The following is a 19389-nucleotide window of genomic DNA, read 5'->3' as shown; positions in this document are numbered from 1 at the left end:
AAACTCTAGAAACATGGCACTTTCCCTCAATTCTTCTCTTTACAGATTGCTTCAAAGAGAGTGCATTATTACCCATAAGGCAGAAGGGAGGGAGAGTCGCTCCCAGAAAATGCCACACATGGTACTTATGGCCCACAACACTACAAATAAGAGCTCTCCCTAAAGAGCAGCCAGTGCCTGACACAGACAAAAGAAGATGCTTTTCTGATCACAAGACATGAAAACAGTAATTGCTGAGACATGTTCAGGCAGAAAGGAAAAAGCTGTGTAGAAGAAAACAGGCAACATGAGCTATATGAAAAGGAAAAATACGGTAGATGCATACAGAAGTAGGCTGCTCAACTATGCATACTACAAAGGAGTCAGAGAGCTGTTGCAGATGGTTCACTGTACCAGATAGGAGACTGAAGCAGCATACATGTTTCTGAAATGGGGGGAGAGAAGAATATGTCCACAAGATTGATAGACAGAAGACTGTATTTCAAAAGTGGTAACTGGAAAAAGATATATGACTTCACTGGTAGTATTATTGGCCTATGCACATTTCAAGGGTCTACATTAGTAAAGTAGTTCAGAATAATCTTTTTAGCATCATGCAAGTAATAAAAAAAAAATCCCCAAAGAGAAGGTGCTCAGGTACTATATGAAACAAGTATTTTGCATAACAGAAATTAGAAATAAAACATGAGATACAAAACAGTCTTACCTAGCATTGAAAGCTTACCTTTTGGTTAAAGTTTTCTAAACATATGAATTAACAAGCAAGCAAAGGGTATATGGAGGATGTTGGCAAACCATCCAGGCTAGTGAACTGGGGGGTAATAATGGGTAAATGGAATAACAATGCCAACTAGCCTTCAGCTATGCAAATCACCTTGAGGGGTAATAATAGCCTTTCTAGCCTATAGCTGCAAGGGTACTGTTAGGTGATATGACAACGATCAGGATGCATCCTGTTATCTCTCCTTCAGTGTTTCTCAAGCAATTTAGACCAGTGTTTTTCAAAGAGTGGGCCTTGGGCCAAGACTTTCAGATGGGCTTCTGTGCCAAGGCAGTGCCTCCTTATTTGTCTGCCATGCCTTCCAGTCATGCTATAGGCTTCTAGTAGGAGGAATGCCAGCAACAGCATCTTCTTGCATGCTGAGTAAAGGTTGCCTGGTAAAGAGGGGAAGGGAAGTAAGGTCTCCTTCCTCTGAGAGGAAAGGGCAAGAGGTGGTGTTGAAGCAAATTAAAAAATGAAATAATATATTATTAATAATAATAAACAGGGAAAAGAAATGAATGGGAAAAGAGAGGGAACCTGTTATAAGTGAATATAGAAAGGGTAGACGACTTCCGGGTTAGTGCCTCTGGCAATGGCGGAATTCCTTTGATCGGGAGGAATTTACTCCGTGGAAACAGGGTCTGGCCGCCACGGCGAAGGCGGAGACCCACTAAAAATCACAGGCGGGAGAAGCCTGTGAGCCTGGGATTCGGCTGGCACCTTTTGTGCCTCCCCTACTCGCGGGGAGACCCGGTTTCGGGGATCCGGAGTGACGTGGGGTGAGTGGCGCGGTGCTTCGCATTGATTGCTTCTTTCACGGAGTGAAGCCGCATTGCTGTTGCCGGAGAGCGCTGACTTTTTCCTGTGGACAATTCGATTTTAAACAACTACCCGTGAGTAGAACGGAAAATTGGATCTATAAATGTCTTGATTTGGCACCAAAATGGGAAGGTTTCAAACAGGAAGTCCGCCTTCCCCTTTTGTAAATAGATTGAAGCAAAGACGCTGCAAGCTAAGGTCTTGGAAAGTCTTCCGCAAAGGATTAAACTTCCATCGATTAAAACTATTAAACCCCCCTTGGAAGCAGGAGAAAAGGGGGAAAATTTTGGATCGCGCAAGCCTGCAGGAGAGAGTGTTGAAAATTAAATCACCACTGCTCTGAACCTGGAAAGGGGCTGCCAATAAGATTGATGTTTTGAAGTTCATTGGCTGTGAATAGAACGTATCTTGACAGTTAGCTAAATAAGAGAAATATATTGTTTCCATTGTCCTCTTCTGCATTTAAAAAGGAGGAAAAGTAACTGAAAATTGAAACTATATTTACTGTTTGAACTGTGCTTAAAAGGATTGACACAAATAGAAACTGTTTTCCTCTAGAGGGAGCCTTTGAAACTGTTATAAGAGCTGAGCTGGGGGAACCAGCTGCAAGATAAGAGACTGTGAGAATCAGGGATTGACCTTGGACTATTTGAGAATGTCGACAGTGATTGCATTATGCAAGATAAGTCACTCGTTGGAACAACTCCACAAGAAGACAGATATCATGACTACTAAAATTGATAACTTGGGACAAAAAGTGACTAACTTGGGACAAAAAGTGACTAATTTGAGACAAAAAGTGAACATCAATACAGAAATTATTCAGGATCTGATACAGGAATCTACTTTGGCAGGACAAATTGTCGAGAAGGCGAAGGAGAAAGTTGCTGTTGTTGAACCTAAAGTAATACAAGTGGGAGCCCCAGCCTTACAGAGGCAAATTGAGGACTATAAGTTGAGGCCTTTTATGATTGAATTTAGAAAAAGTCAGATTTTGAGGATCGGAGCCCTGCCTGGACTGGAGAAGGAAAGTTGGATAGATCCCTTCAAGCAGGGATTTACTGACTTTTGGGATTTGGACTTGGGTCGTGAGGAGATTGAAGCTGTGGGGGCCTTTGGATTTGGAGGAATTTTGAAACATGTCCTGAAATACCTTATGGATTTTAGATTTAACCATGGAGATTTGGTTGACCTGTCGAGAAGGAATAAAAGCATTGCTAGGTTGGAGCTTCCCCGAGATCTGCTCTTCAGTATCAAAGAAAGGAAAATAAGAACAAGATCAGTAGAAGACAAAGTAAAGTGCAAGTATAAATATGAAGAAGACCTGCAGAAGGGACTTGGAAAAGAGTTAAGAGCCTCGGACAGAAGATCACCAGGTTGATGGACTATTTGGAATTGACGAATGACTGGCAGTATCCGAGACCAGGGAGAAGAGATGGTGGAAGAAGATTGGAAAAAGTTTTAAAGTTTATTTTCAGAAATAGAAATATTGTAAAATTACTGAGTGTTAGAAAAATGTTGGAATGAAATCTTATGGCTTTAGTTGAAATGTTATAAGGAGTTAAGCATAAATAAGCATTATAGTATTAATGGAAAATAAGGGTAAAAATAAGTTAAGATATTTATATGACAGAAAATAGAGAAAGATGGAAAGGAATTGCTGAAACAATTAATAGAAGTGGAATACAAAAAGGGAGGTGAGAGGAGGTCGAAACAAGGGTATGAAAGATAGACTACTGAAATGGTATAATGTATGTTTTTAAATTGTTTTTGTTTTGTTTTGTTTAGGTTAATGTTGTGTTTTGTATTGTTTATATATTGTATTGTATTGTTTTTTCCCTTTCTTGTTATTGTTTTTCTTTTTTTTTCTTCTCTTTCCTTTCTGTAAGTTTTAAAAATAATAAATATTATTTAAAAAAAAAAACCATAAGTGAATATAAAAAGGACCAGTGAGAAAGGATAAAAGAAACAAGCAGGGGTTGGGTGGGGGACAGCAGGGGCTGGGTGGGGGGCAGGGGAGTAGGAATAAGGCACATGTTGACTGAGAAAGAAGAATGGGGGGGGGGAATTACAGAATATTGGGGGGGGCATTCAGAGCTATGTGGTGCCAGAAAGAGAAAAAATATTTATAAAAGGCTTCTGCACTTGGAACCTCTGGATTAGAATATTTTGCCTAAAATGTAGGTGCTGACTCACAATACCTCCAGAGCAAATTTTATACTTAGGTTGAGGAAAACTAAGCTATGGAACTCCTTGCCACAAGCAAAACATTTTGACAATGAATTTAGCAATTCCCAGTTATGAATTATATATTAGTAGAATATGTCAGTAATTGGCAGCTAATTATGCCAAACTCTGCCTCCATGTACCACCATTTTGCGATTGGCTCTGCCCCTTCACCATTTTGTGACTCCCAGTAATTTTCAGCAGTCTCACCCTTGTGGTAAGAAGTTGGAGAATCTCTGACCTCCCTTTCTAAAAAACCTGGGGCTTCCCAACCAAGCATCTATTCTACACCTGTATGTATGGAAATTATTGCTACTGTTCTTTTTGGGAATCTATCTATTAGTGTAGTAATCTCACACAGCTAACAAAAGTAGTGAAGTAGTATGGACAGTATGGTTGCACAGTCGTCAGCAGGGATCCATCTTGTAGTAACGAGGTGGGGCTTTTCTACTGTGGTGGCCTCTTAATGGAATCATCTCTCCTCTGAATTATGGCAGGCACTCACACTGATTATATTTATGCACCTGCTGAAATCTCATTTATTCTTCCAAGCCTTTGCTGGCAGTTAATACCAATCTCTTCTTAATCTGTTTGCTTTCGATTACTGTTTTTCCTGTTTTCCCTTTTTTAAAAGATTATTGTATAGATGCTAATATTCCAGTTTTTACCTTGTGCTGTACATCACTTTGTGGTTTTTAAATGAAAGGCAATAGAAAGATATTTTAAAATGAATAACACCGTTCCACACCCTGCCCACCATTTTTCTCACCCTCCTCTAACAGTCAATCAACATTCTGAGGGGTTTCTATGTCATTCCCAGATGCAGAAATTAAACAATTTAACGTATGGATGTATTTGGGAAGCTGTCCCTTAGTTAGGACACTTAAAAATAACAAACTAACCTTGAGTCTGCCAATACTAATTCAATCTTTCCCTTACTTTTGTAGCCAAATCTGCTCAAACCATGGACAACATACAGCTACTACTATATAGGCAAGTGAGCTCTTGCAACAAAATGTTGCAATGCTTCTATTGAAGGTCCCAAACTCCCCATTCCACAGCCCTAATTCTTCCCACTCCCCAACAGTCCGTCAGCATGGGGGGAGACTGTGGATGTGGGCACACTACATTAAATTCTTTAATTCCATATACATAAAATTATTTAATTTCCATTGATATCTATGGGCAGATGTCTCTTTTCTGACCCTAGGAACATGGAAAAACAGCTTCCTCATGTGAACTGGAAAGTGACCTAATCAGATAGTGTAAAAGCTTTTATAGAAGGAACAAGTGAATGCAAAAGGACCAATGATGATGGATGAAATAAATTTGGGGTGGGAATTAGGTACAAATTTAGTTTGAAAAGGGTATGGAAGAAATTACAGGACATGAGTAAAAATATCTGGATATATACCTCTACAGGAAACCTCTGTACTTAGCTTGAGGAAAGCTGAACTATGGAACTCCTTGACATAAGCAAAATTTGTGATGAAGAACTTAGCAATTTTCAAAGATGGAACAGATATCATTAGAAAGTAATGTCAGCAATTGCTACCTGATTATGTCAAATTTTATCTCCATTTTGTGCTCTACCTCTGTACCACCATTTTGAGACTAATGGGCCTTAATAAATTTTAGCCATCTCAAGTGGGCCCTGTGAGTAGAAAGTTTGAGAGAACTTCTGCCTTAAGCAGCCATGTTCTACTGTGCCTTATCCTTCTGAATGTAAACATTCAACCCATTGCTCTGTTAGCTCTAGTGAAATAGGATTTGCAAGTATATACTTGTTTTTAAACAAAAGCATGTTTCCCACATTTTTGTGTGGGTTCTGAATACTTCTTGTCTTCCATTAGCACAAACTCCTTCATCTCCATTTTAATAACATTCAGTTGCAGTGTCTGATGCAATTGCCTACAGACAGCTATATGGTTGTCTTGAATTATACAGCAGACTATTTAAAAGAAAGCTAGACTCCACCCATAGAATCTCATGTTTCAAATAGATAAATGGCTGGGTTAGAGGTTTTGCATTTCTGGAATTGTTCCCAGTCAAACTATTAACCCTGCCTTAAAAGACTGATATTTTGATCTAGAGCTCAGCAAACCAGCTGCCTGAAACACTTGAGTAAGATGAACCAGTTTTCTAGCATGCAGAAAAGCTGAAGGTCGTATCTGTGCATTGTTTTTTGCCTATTTGAACAAAAAAAAATTCCATTTTTGTAGCTTGGGATATTTCTTCTAGGAAAGATTGCACATTCCTCATCTTCCTACAGGCAACTTGAAAAACAGCAAGTAAACTCACATTGCTTGCAACAGGATCTTGACATGGTGTGAAAGCCTTTCTGATTAAACTTGTTAACTCTCAAGTGTTCTAACAAAGCTAATGCCATCAGTAAAGGACTGCTCTGGTTCTATCTTGGCTTGTGATCCAGTGTACTAATGGCAAGTTGTAACGTGCATGAATTGACTATATTTACTTGATAAAATTTATACACTGCTTGATTGTAAAAAAACCTCAAAGCAGTTTACAAAAGATAAAACAGTAAAATCAAGAAAGATTCACAACCATACTTTAAAACATTCAAAAGTTAAAATACTAAAACAGATTAAAATTATCCCAACTTTCTAAGCATCTGGGTAGGTCTGTCTAAACATAAATGTTTTTAGCAGGTGTCAAAAATAGTACAGTACAGTGAAGGCTGCCTGCTTGATCTCAACAGACAGGGAGTTCCAAAGTTCAGAAACTGCTACACTAAATTATCAAGTTCTTACAAATGCAAAACAGGTATTATGTGGCACCTGTAAAGGTAAAGGGAATCCTGACCATTAGGTCCAGTCGTGACCGACTCTGGGGTTGCGCGCTCATCTCGCTCTATAGGCCGAGGGAGCCGGCGTTTGTCTGCAGACAGCTTCCAGGTCATGTGGCCAGCATGACTAAGCTGCTTCTGGCGAACAGGAGCAGCACACAGAAACTGCGTTTACCTTCCCACCTGAGCTGTACCTATTTATCTACTTGCACTTTGATGTGCTTTCGAACTGCTAGGGTGGCAGGAACAGGGACCGAACAACGGGAGCTCGCCCGGTCGCGGGGATTCGAACCGCCGACCTTCTGATCGGCAAGTCCTAGGCTCTGTGGTTTAACCCACAGTGCCACCCACGTCCCCTGCGGCACCTGTAGGTAGTGCCAATTCCGCTGATGAAAGTGGTTGAGTGGACACATGTAAGGTAAGGCGATCCCATAAATAAACATGTCCCAAGTTGTTAAGGGCTTTATATACTAATAGTAACACCTTGAACTTGGCCTAGGAGCAAATTGGCAGCCGGTGCAGATCTCTGAGCACAGGTGTTATATTCTAACAAAAGTCTCACTCCTGGAGCAATCATGTTGCAATGTACTGCACAGTACTAAAAGCAGCTACTGTGGCAAGTACTGGAAAAGTCCAGGAATGACCACAGCTGTTGAACCAGTCAGTCAGTAAAAGGCACTTCTATCCACTGAGGCTACATGGTGAAGTCCTCTCACTTCTTGTACCATGTCAACTTCACTTGGGAGGTACCTTGTTTAAAAACACTCCACATCAAAATCATTATTTTCATGAGTAGGCAGACAGACAACCTTCCCCCATACTTCAGCTGCAGGATACTCCTAAAGAGTATAATGGCCTCTTTTGCACCAAGGCAGTATTAAAGCAGTTAGTCGCAAGAATTCTGAGGAATACTGGCCCAATGATGCCTGTGTATGGGGGTGTGGGGAGATTAAAAGGGCAATGCTAATACTCAAAACTGGCACAGTTCCTTTTTTCATATGCTGCATGATGTGCAGTAATATACTATTTTAGAAATTCATATTGTTCTGGAGGACAAGCATGCAGCAGAGGCTTAGTTACATTTGGAAAGAATTTCCTTACTGATCACCTTTCAGCTTTTCTGGACCATCAGCATTTTGTTTTTTGAATTATTATTTATAAAAATTATTTATATACCACTGTATCAAAAATATGTTCCAGCAGTTTATATAAAAACATAAAACTACAGAGTAAAATAATTTAAAAAATTTAAAAAGTTAAAAGCAAAAATAAATTAAAAACAACAAAAGTTCCCAGGGAATCCTCATGGTCTATCACTGTACTTCAGGCAAGATGAAGCAGCTAAGTATTCCTTATCAGCTAAATGCTGAGCCAAAACAACTACTTTCCCAGCGTCTGTTCTCCAATTAAAATATGCAGCTGGCATAGCTCAGTTGGTAGATCATGAGACTTAATCTCAGGGTCATGGGATCAAACCCTATGTTGGGAAAAATATTATTGCATTGCAAGGGTTGGACTAGATGGTCCTTGTGGTCCCTTCCAATGCTACAATTCTATGATTCTATTTGGCTTTTAAGGGCGCATGAAAGTAAAACAGATAATAAAGATATGCTACATGTCTGCATGTTGCAATTAACACTGCTGAGCTAACTGACTTTAAAACTATTCAAAACATAAACACTCTAGAATTAGAATATACTGCAGAGCTCAAATACAACAGCTTTACTCATCAACATCTTTCTAGTTTTATTAAATGTTATCCATATTACTATACTAACAAAATAGAACTTCCTGAGACAAACACAAAAACTAAACCAAACCAAGGCTGGCATGAGATGTTACAAACACAAGAAAAAATAATAAAGCAGGTTATCTGGATGCTTGTGATAAGATACAGACAGGTAAGTGGAGGGTATAATCATAAGAAATGGGAGAACAAGAGGTGCGGCACACATGACTTACAAGATATACAGAAACATAAATCTATAACTGAAACTATCAGAGGCACAAGGAGTACCAAAAATAAAAGGCTCTATATTACATTATGAAATATTTTCAACCAATTAGATGTTACTTATCCCAAATTTCTTGAGAGACTTGTGGAAAAGGCCAATGTAAATTTCCCTTTATATATATTCAATAAAATCCCACCAAAAGATGTTACCCTTGATTTTTTCTTTCGAAAAGTGAGGGTACAAGGGAGGTTTTTCATGTAATGCAATTTTTCATATATTATTCCACCTTAATGTGGTGTTAATTTCAGACAAAGAAGAAAATACTTTTAAAGGAAACAATAAGATATGATTTAGCCATGGTGAAGTCTGTTACTATTAAATGCATTCAAGGTCAGAAGGAATGTTTACTCCTAACTTAGCCAAAGACCACAGACTCTCTTATTGGGACTCAAAAGGCTACTGGCATGACTTACGGTAATTTCCAAAGACCTCGGAGCAATGAGAGGTGGGGTTAAGAGGATAAAGGCAGACTACTGCATGCAATTGTGGGATGATGTCAGCTTCATAAGCGTTTTGATATTTAGTATTTTTTAAAGGATGAGCAGGCAACACTGGAGACAACAGGTGTAATGCTACTACACTGCTCATGACCAATTATATGGGTGCCAAAGTCAAACATAACATTTATGACCCATGTCTTAGAGCACAGGTTATGGTAAGAGTAAAGTGGCAAGACAGAGAAGTGATTATAAGTCAAGTAAGGGGTGTCAAACCTTTCTGCCTCTCACTGCTTTCCCCTCACAACCGATTCCTTCCAGCCACATTACTCCTGCTTGGCATCAAGATCAGAAATAAATCCAACTACTGGGGGGGGGGGAGGCAATTTGGGTGAGAAATTGTGGTGCAGAAGAATTCACCCTAATCAGCATTCCAAGACACTGGTTTGCAGACATTCTGTGTAGTGCAATTCTAGGCACACATACTTGCACCAGGCAAGTGCTAACAAATGGGTGTTGCTACTGAAGTCTACAAGTACATGACAACTGCTGCTGGCAAGAAGCTCCTGCTGCCACTGCCATAACCCAAAATGTCAGTTAACTCTGCTGGAAGGAAGAAATTTAGAACCAATTGACCCACATAACAAACTGCTTGCTATTTTTCTCCTTTTAATAAAAAAAATGCATTTCAGCTTGATTCATGTTCCTGGTTTTGTTATTTGTGAACACATATGCTTCTTGTAGGGACGCGGGTGGCGCTGTGGGTAAAACCTCAGCGCCTAGGACTTGCCGATCGCATGGTCAGCGGTTTGAATCCCCGTGACGGGGTGCGCTCCCGTCGTTCGGTCCCAGCGCCTGCCAACCTAGCAGTTCGAAAGCACCCGGGTGCAAGTAGATAAATAGGGACCGCTTACTAGCGGGAAGGTAAACAGTGTTCCGTGTGCTGCGCTGGCTCGCCAGATGCAGCTTGTCACGCTGGCCACGTGACCCGGAAGTGTCTGCGGACAGCGCTGGCTCCCGGCCTATAGAGTGAGATGAGCGCACAACCCTAGAGTCTGGCAAGACTGGCCCATACGGGCAGGGGTACCTTTACCTATACTTCTTGTGGCTGTGGGGATGCCCTCAGTTACATAATTTGTATGTTATTAGCTGTCCTGATGTGAAATGCAAAAAGGCAATTGTTTGTTCATGAGATTAGTTCTCTAGAAACAGGTAAGGGGGTGCGATGCAGATGTGATGATGGAAAACACTGGTGGTGATTACTACCCAACAATGAAAATGTGTATGACCACAAATTTTCTTTATAGTTAAACTATGAAAATAACAAAAAAAAAAAAAAACCACTAAGCTGAGAATTGTCAGACCAAATTAGCCACTTAAGCTTCAAAGAAAGGAAAAATCCATCTTAAACTTCAAATGTGTGGCATTGGTTAACGTACGCTTCTAGTTGTCTGCTAGTCTATAAGTAATAATTTCTTCCAAGTGAAAACCTTGCTAGGCCCCCTGCTGTCACCCTGCAACACTATGTATATACAGGCTGGATGGCTTACTAGAATATTTGTGGGTTGCTATACTTCAGTATTTGTCTGTCTGAGCAAAAGAACCTCTACACAAGAAAGATGCCTAGCAACAGTAATTCATTCAGCTCAAGTGTCTTCTCTTTTATCCCAAATTCCCATTCCCTAAGTTTGTGTTGGCCCTAGTTATGGGTGCCCAATGTTGCAGATTAGGCTGCAATCCTAGCCATGTCTACTCAAAAGTAAAAAGGTAAAGGGACCCATGACCGTTTGGTCCCGTTGCGGACAACTCTGGGGTTGCGACGCTCATCTCACTTTACTGGCCAAGGGAGCTGGCATACAGCTTCCGGGTCATGTGGCCAGCATGACTAAGCTGCTTCTAGAGAACCAAAGCAGCGCATGGAAACGCCGTTTACCTTCCGGCCGGAGCGGTATCTATTTATCTACTTGCACTTTTATGTGCTTTCGAACTGCTAGGTTGGCAGGAGCAGGGACCGAGCTACAGGAGCTCACCCCATTGCAGGGACAGGTTAGGATTGCATCGTTTGGCTATTATCTATCTTGTGAAGTTTGTCAAACATCTCAGCCCTGAATACATTTATCTGGAAGTAAGTTGGCTGCACTTACTGTAGCTTCCTTTTTCTGCCCCATCCAGGTAGTGCAGGCATAGGCAAACTCGGCCCTTCAAATGTTTTGGGACTATAACTCCCATGATCCCTAGTTAACAGGACCAGTGGTCAGGGATGATGAGAACTGTAGTCCCAAAACATCTGGAGGGCCGAGTTTGCCTTATGCCTGACGTAGTGTAACCACTGTTCCTTTAACTTTGAACTTGTGAACTATGCTTCCAATGGTGTCTCTAGGAACATTCAGTGCCTTCACTATCTTTTTGTATCCTGCTCCTTATTTGTAAAGGGCAATTATCTCTTCCCTTACCTTCCTGGACCATTCTCTTGACTTAGTCATATTTCTAACATGCAGCCAAATTTGACACTCATGAAATACCTGAGCTGGCTAGGGGTTTGCTGTGTTCCACCTCAAGCACACCTGGCGCAATTAATGAAGCCCTTGATTAGTTGCATCATGTGTGCTTGAGACCACACCTGCTGTATTTGTGCTGCTGTGAAGGATTCTATTCAGGGGGTGAAATAATAGTGAGACTGGAGAAGCCAGTATGAGTTGTATTTTCAGCTGATTTAGGGGAAATCACTTTAAGTATCCATTTTGTTGAGCTATTTCAATTGCTTTTGTTTGATTTGCTCATTGCAAGCAGCTGAAAGTCTGTAAAATTTGATAATAAAGCTGATTTGCAATGGGGGTTGAATAATTTCGATTGTAACTGTAAATCAAGTATTTGCTTCCAATAAAGTATACTTAGGACAGAAATTAAAAATGCTGTTCATCCAAGTTGGGTTGAGAACCAGCAAATTCACTCTTAAATATCATGTTTTTTGTGATAGGGCCTTTTGGAGTTACTCTATGTATTGCTTAAATTTAAATTAAATTCTAGCTGTAGTGTTAAAACATTTCCAAGTACAGCCTGCTATAGCCAACTACGTCATACTCTGAGTAGATCTACTGAAATCAATGGACTTAAGATAGTCATGACTGACCTTTAAGTCCATTCCATATAGGACTTAATCAAATATCACCCAGATGCTTGTACCATAAACAACTGTTAAATGGTTGCTCTGCTTGTGTCATCTTCTACCTTAATGTACTCCATACTCCAAGTTACCTAGTGTACCACCTACTTAACTAAAAAAAATAGGAACAAGAGAGTGACTTGGAGGACAGGAGTAATGCAGGGTGTTAATAACTGCTTCTGCTTTCTCCTCTTGTGTTAATAGAAATATAGCACCCTCTTGTGTTGCCTTGTGTTGACTCTAGAGTCATGAAAAATTTTCATTAAAAAAGAGCAGGGGCTGTATTTTTAAACATCTCTGAAGTATGAGTCTGAAGCAAGAGTTGCATAGCCACACAAAATGTAAAGATACTTAAATGTGCACAGTTAAACAAATAAGTCATTTCCAACGCATGCATGCATGCACATGCACATGCACAGGTCCTCCTGCAATTGCTAAGAAGATTTCCATGGTGGAGAGTGAATCATAAGACAAGGAAATACCATATTACAAGGTGAATGGGGAAAATGAAATTATTTTAGACCTTGTTCAAGTAACCAGCTCAATGAATGCACCTACTGCAATTCAGCCTTTGTGTGACACTCCTCCAAGTTTCAATTCAGTTAAGATTATGTACCCATCCACATGTAATGGTCTGGTCCTGGCTTGGCCCCTGAGCCAAAAAAACCCAGGGATGTTACATTCCCAGGACAAGGCCTGGCCAAACCCTGGAGGTCCAAGGTAGCAGCTGGGTAACAAGGCAATTCAAATACACAAGGTCTTAAGAATGAGTCAAGGTTGAGCAGTCCACAGTGAGGCAGCCCAAAAGTGGGCATGGTCCAATAGCAGAATCATGAAGCAAAGCCAAGGTCAAACACAGTAGAGTACTGTAGTCCAAGAGCAAGGTATTAGTAGGTGACAGCCAGGGAAGCAACCAGAAACTGGGTTGCACACAGCTGAGAATCAATATTGTTCCACAACTAACAGTCTTCAAATGGAGCATGATGTACTGTATTTTTCGCTCTATAGGAAGCACTTTTCCCCCTCCAAAAATGAAGGGGAAATGTGTGTGCGTCCTATGGAGCGAATGCAGGGGGGGAGGCAGGCAGGAAAAGCTCCCAAAAGCTGCACACAAGCTCTGCGCTGCTCTTGCGGGCTTTTCTTCAGGAGGGAGAAGGGACTGACGTGGCCAGTCTCTTTAGCTGCGCGCCACCTCTCCAGCCGGGAGAGGGTCACGGGGCTAAAGAGGCCATAGCCCCGGGCTTCCCCAGCAGCCTCGAGAAGCTCACAGAGCAGCGGGAAGGCTTTGTGCCTTTCCGCTGCTCCCCGACCTGCTCTTTGGGGCTGGCAGTGGGGGAAAGCAGCGCTTCCCCCCCCCCCACCAGCCCCACAAGCTTGGGGAGCAGCGGAAGGCTGTGCGCCCTTCCGCTGCTCCCTGACCTGCTCTTTGGGACTGGTGGTAGGCTTTCCCCCACCAGCCCCAAAGAGCAGGTTGAAAGGAACCTGAAGCCTGGAGAGCAAGAGGGGTCGGTGTGCACCGACCCCTCGCGCTCTCCAGGCTTCCAAGGTAGCTGCCTGAAGGCGACTGAACGCACCCTGAACGGCACCTTGTTTTAGAGGGGGAGAACAAGGGGGGGAAATTCTCCCCCTCTCTGCGCAGTGCCTCCTGCCGCTTTGCTGAAGGGGCGCTGGGCAGAGAGGGGGAGATTTTTTTTTGTTTGTTCTCCCCCTCTAAAACAAGGTGCGTCCTATGGTCCGGTGCGTCCTATAGAGCGAAAAATACGGTAGTCTATAGTCGTCCAGACCTAGCTTCAACTTGTTAGCCCAACTTTCAAGGTTCCTTGCTTCTGAGAGCCCTTATTCTCAAGGAATCTGGTTCTTCTAGGCCTTGAGGCACACACTCTTATTATCAATACCCATTAGTATTACATTCTTGAGTACGTGAATACAACTATATAAAATAACTATTACAGACAAACAGAATGATTTTGGTTTTCTAAGCCTTATAGTTCATTTAAATAAAGAACTCAACTGAATAGGATGCAGGATATTTAGAAAATGAAATGAAACCAGTTTCTTCAGAAAGTTCAGCCAAATATAAGCTCATAGCAGTTCTTAACACCTGTATTTAATTACAAGAGATCGAAAACATCTAAGAGGTGTATTCTTTAGCAACTGATGCTTTTTTGGTGACGTGAGGTGCACTGATGATCTTACAGAGAGGCCAGAATAACCTCATGAAAAACCTGTCGCCTTTCCATCGCATGTTTGGGGGTGGGGGGAGGTCTAGTATTCCAGAATTCTAATCTTGTGGAAATATAGGAGATTAAAAGAGGAACTACATGTCTAGCTGAACAATGACAAACCTGGTTATTGTCCACAGCCAATAATTGCTGCCGGTCCAGGAGCTCACCTGCCCCCCCGCCCGGGTTATGCAAGGGTTACGTTCTGGGCCCCAGAGCACATAAGTGAAATCATATGAAGGTGGAACACCCTCTAGAAAGTCCCTGAACACCCATTTTTTCCTGTTCTCCAGCTCTCTCTCCTCACTTTCCACATAACTCCGTCTTCAAAAAGAGCTGAAGTCCTTGGGCAAGCTGGAGGCTGGGTGGCAAAGCAGCTGCTGCTACACTATTTTGCATGTCAGCTGCCAGGCAGGGAGGCTGAGCAGCATAAACAAATCTCTGCTCTGCCCCAGGTGTTTTCGGGGCTGCTTCTTCCCTCACTGATGCCCTCTTTGGGCTCCAATAAGGTTCTCCTCAGGAATTACAATGACTCTCTAGTTCTCTCCCTCCATTTCCTGGCATGGTTCTATTTATTTAATTATTTCCCAGTGTCACACATGTATGGGGTAGCACGTGAATAGAACATGCGTAAGGGGTTTGTGTGCCTGTACTTTGACTCAGTATCATCATCTCTACCTGTCATATCTTTCTCATACTGGTCAGAGAAAGTGACATAAAACAGATGCCTCCCAAATCACGCTCACTAGCCACCTCCTCTTCCACATAGAAACCTGGATGACACTGGTACGCATGCCACACAAATTAAAATATTGAGAATCCATTCCAGATCTTTCAAAGAAAAAACATTGTATTAGTACAGTGGAATACTAGCTGAATAAAGACAATATAATGTGACAGTATAGCAAAAAAAATCCAAAACCCCCCATAAATTATACCTCTATCAATGGTAAATGTGGAAAGGCCCTTAATTAGTATCCGAAGGAAGAGTCTTTTCCCCTGGGTTCAACCAGACCATATTTATCTCTGAAATGTCTGTCACAGATTAACACATTTGTGTGAAATTTCTGTCATTGATTAGCTAGTATGAAAAGTGTTAATTTAAGTACCCATCAGAGGGAAAGTTTATCAAGCACTAAACATATTATTTAGTAACTGACACTCTGACAGATCACATTCACTGTTCCCTACAGGAAAAGCAAGTTCCTACTAGACCACTCTGCAGAAAATGTCATTCACTTCTGAATACCACTCTTTTTTTTAAACCCACTAAGTAAATGACTGTCAGTAGCACAGAAATCTTAGCAGCATGAATAGTAACTGCAGCTTAATGAGAAACAGCCTAAAATATTACACTGGACGCTTGGTACCACTCACTCTGGAATATAGCTATAATGAAGAAAATAATCCATAATTTGAGATTTCAGCAAGGACTAGAACCTCCAGACAATTTTTATGTGATTTGGGATTCCTTTATGACATATACAGTGGAACTACCATTTTCAAGACAAACTTCGTCACAGGCCTGACAAATCTGGAAATGTACCGGTACTTCATGATCTGCTAAAGTTGGTAGTTTTTACTTGGACGTTATTATTTTAACTCATATGTCACATTCTCCATGTCTGTTTTATAGTTTTGTTTTTCATCTTTTGATTTTCATCCTTATAATTGTTTTATCTGTTTTATATACATTATAAAAAGGAATAAAAAACTTTACAAACAAAACAAAACAAACTCAATTCAGAAACGTCAACAAAACATTTTTCAGGAGCAGCTATTGCAACCTTTAAGGTAGTGATGGCCAAACTTGGCCCTCCAGTGTTTTGGGACTCCAACTTCCATCATCCCCTAGCTAACAGGACCAATGATCAGGAATGATGGGAATTGTAGTCCCAAAACAGCTGGAGGGCCAAGTTTGGCCATCACCGCTAAGGTATGCCAATAGGATGATTGAAATGAGGCACCACATGGCAGGTACACATGCTCCCTCCAGCAAAGATTACAGATTGTTTTAACATGCAAAGCTCTTTTACTATTATCTATCAAACCTTTTACTACATTGGTTATATCTGACCTTCTCCCAACAAGAGGACAAAATAAGTAGTTTGTTCAGATCACACAGAGGCTCTAGTCACTCACTGGTCAAAGTATATAAAAAGAATGAAGAAATTATCAACACATGGAGCAACATTGGAATCATATCCACACACTTCCTGTCTCCACTTCACATGTCAGTATCACATATGCAGTTCAATATGCGCCTATCAGAAATGCACAAACTTTAAAGCTCAATACAGGAGAGACTTGCTAAAAATGCACATAAATAGGACACGTACATAGGAACAAATACATGTATATAACTTTTAGACTGTACCAATCCCAAGGGAGGATGCAGAGGTGTGATTCTGCTTTCCTACTGCATGTTGACTTTATGTACACTGCTGAATATATGATCAGAACAAGAACTGGATATTGGGAGATACATGTTTAATCAATACATTTTTTAAAAAATCAAGTGTTAAAGCTTACACTGAACCTATGCCCATGCAAACATAATAACATTACTACAGTGGTGCCTCACAAGACGAAATTAATCCGTTCCGCGAGTCTCTTCGTCTTGCGGTTTTTTCGTCTTGCGAAGCACGGCTATTAGCGGCTTAGCGGATTAGCGCTATTAGCGGCTTAGAAAAAGGGGGGGAAAGGGAAAAAACTCGCAAGAACTCACAAGACGTTTTGTCTTGCGAAGCAAGCCCATAGGGAAATTCGTCTTGCGAAGCACCTCAAAAGACGGAAAACTCTTTCGTCTTGCGAGGCATTCGTCTTGTGGGGCACCACTGTACAGGTTTCCTAGGCCAGCAAGTTACAAGAGAAAGTTTACTAAGATGCAAATTTGGCAAGTTTTTTCTCAAGTTATACAAATTCCTAATGGCGTGCTTTGGTCCATGAGGAGTCGGACACAACTAAACAATGGTATTACAGAACCTGATTCATTTCAATAAAATTATTTGGTAAAACACCCTAGGGATTTTGGCTTGCCAGACTTCTACCTGGCCTGTTATGAGCTTTTTAGCAGCAGCGTGATCTGCAAACACTGGCTACATTGCTTATCTATATGCAGGACCAACCCACCCATGCATGTAACAAGGTAGGCAACTGCCTTAGGAGGAGGCAGGATCCACAGAGGCAGCAGATCCTGATGTACCGTAGATCTTTATTCGCTGCTCCCTTGTTCCTAATGTATATCAACCCCTCTTCCCTCGCTGGGAGGGGAGCACCAATTTTGTGGTTCACCTCAGGCACCAAAATGTACTGGGTTGACCCTGTCACCATGCTTAGAAAAGCTTCACCTTCCAGTCTGTGTCCTGAAACAGTTGGCAGCCCTTCAGTTTAGCTGCCAGACCTTGTTAATCTGTGTCACTCCAACTTCCATGTATTAGACCTGGTCATTTGAGGGTGACTACACTTACCCCATCATGACAACCAAGTTCTTGTGTGGCTTTCTTTTACAACCCTGAAAAACAAACCAGATAAATTTGATTTTAGATTTAAGATGCAGGAGAAAACAAATCAGCGTTACTTTTCCCCCTATGTTTGGTTTATGATAAAGTCTTACACACCAATATTCAATTAAACTAAGCTACTGGTAGAGAAACACAAAATACTCACATTTGCAAAACAGAAGACAACCACAGCATTTGTTCCTATATTCTTTTTTTGGTTTTGGTTCCTCGTTAATTTCATCCTTTCTTATATGGAGCTAATAAGGTCTTAAGAATCTGGTAGGCATTTTTTCTTTTACCCAGAACTTTAAGTTTATTAAACAAACAATGAAATGTCATACAGAAAATTTCTGACATATCAGTACTGCTTACCCTCCAGTACACCTGAAGACAGCAAAAGTTCGATTGAGGGAAACAAAACAAATTGTGGCACACATAGCTCTGATCTCTAACAGAATGGAATGGCCAGGTGGCTCTGGAGGATCTGCAGAAGCAGGGGAGGGGGACTACCACTGTTTCTCCCCCCCCCCCAGCTTCTTTTGCCTCACTCAGCCTAATGATGGGGCTGGCTGGAAATCTGAAGAGAGTGCTTCACACTGCAACATTTTGTTGCAGGCCCCAATTAGAAGTCAACAAAATCTTAAGTGGAAATACTCATTAACTGAAGCCTTTCTCGGCTGCGCTATTTATATGAGTTTTAGCATTCTGTGAGCTGCTGCGGAAATCCAGATTTGAAAGCAAGACTAGAAAGGCTTTGGAAAGAAGCAAACACAACAAACCAGGCCACACAGAGATAAGATGCGGGAAGGAAGGAAAGCAGCCTCCTCATAGCAGCCTCACGCTGAGCATTGTGGCGGTCTATTTCTCCGACTCTCCAGGGTTTGGGGGCCAAGATCTACCACGACCCATTCCCCGTCCGCCCGTCCGCCCCGCCCCACCCCAAAGCCCCCTCACGTTTCTGAGGGAGATGCTTGGGATGAAACCTGGGAACTTTCCCAAGGGAAACACGTGCTCTGCTACTCCTCCAGCTGCGGGGCCCTGGCTTGGGAGCCGGATTCAGGCCGACGTAAAGCCCACTAAGTTCAACAGGGCTAAGTTTCTGAGGAAAGAAAGGAACCCAAAAAAGCTTCCTCTCAGGATTGGGGTCTGCACGTCCTTCTTATTTTCAGAAAGTGGCTCGCTTCGGGCTTTTTGTGTGATAAAGCCCAGGACGCATATTTTGAGAATTTTTACCACATAAGGGAAACAAAAAACAACAACCAGCCCGCCCCGCCACCCACAACCGGTACCTGACGCTCTTTCTTCTTTCTTATAAACTCCTCGCAGGATGTTCCCTCCACTACCGAAAGCTCAGAGCAAGTGATACAGGTGGCTGGACCCGGCGCAGGCTCCACCTCCGGGGGCCAACGAGTGGCCGCACTCAGGTGTCACTCAC

General features: G+C 41.8%; 1 protein-coding gene across 4 annotated transcripts in view; it reads right to left on the bottom strand.

The window, feature by feature from the left end:
* The window catches only part of ZMYND8 (zinc finger MYND-type containing 8), a 91586-nt gene extending 72236 nt beyond the window's left edge, over window positions 1-19350 (bottom strand). Inside the window, exons 1-2 of one of the 4 annotated variants that reach the window (XM_079978930.1) lie at window positions 19244-19350; window positions 17922-17965 (exon numbers count right to left, since the gene is read on the bottom strand). In XM_079978930.1, the coding sequence (XP_079835056.1) occupies window positions 17922-17929 (8 nt within the window). In that variant the 5' untranslated portion in view covers window positions 17930-17965; window positions 19244-19350. Of the gene's footprint in view, window positions 1-325; window positions 373-724; window positions 809-17921; window positions 17966-19243 lie in introns of those variants that run through there. The other 3 variants (XM_079978931.1, XM_079978936.1, XM_079978939.1) reach the window with 3 other exon arrangements.
* Between the last annotated feature and the right edge of the window lie 39 nt (window positions 19351-19389).

Source organism: Podarcis cretensis, assembly GCF_951804945.1.
Source record: "Podarcis cretensis genome assembly, chromosome: 6".
Classification (NCBI taxonomy): Eukaryota; Metazoa; Chordata; class Lepidosauria; order Squamata; family Lacertidae; genus Podarcis; species Podarcis cretensis.
Note: the sequence above shows the minus strand (reverse complement) of the source record. Positions and strands in the feature narration are given on the sequence as shown.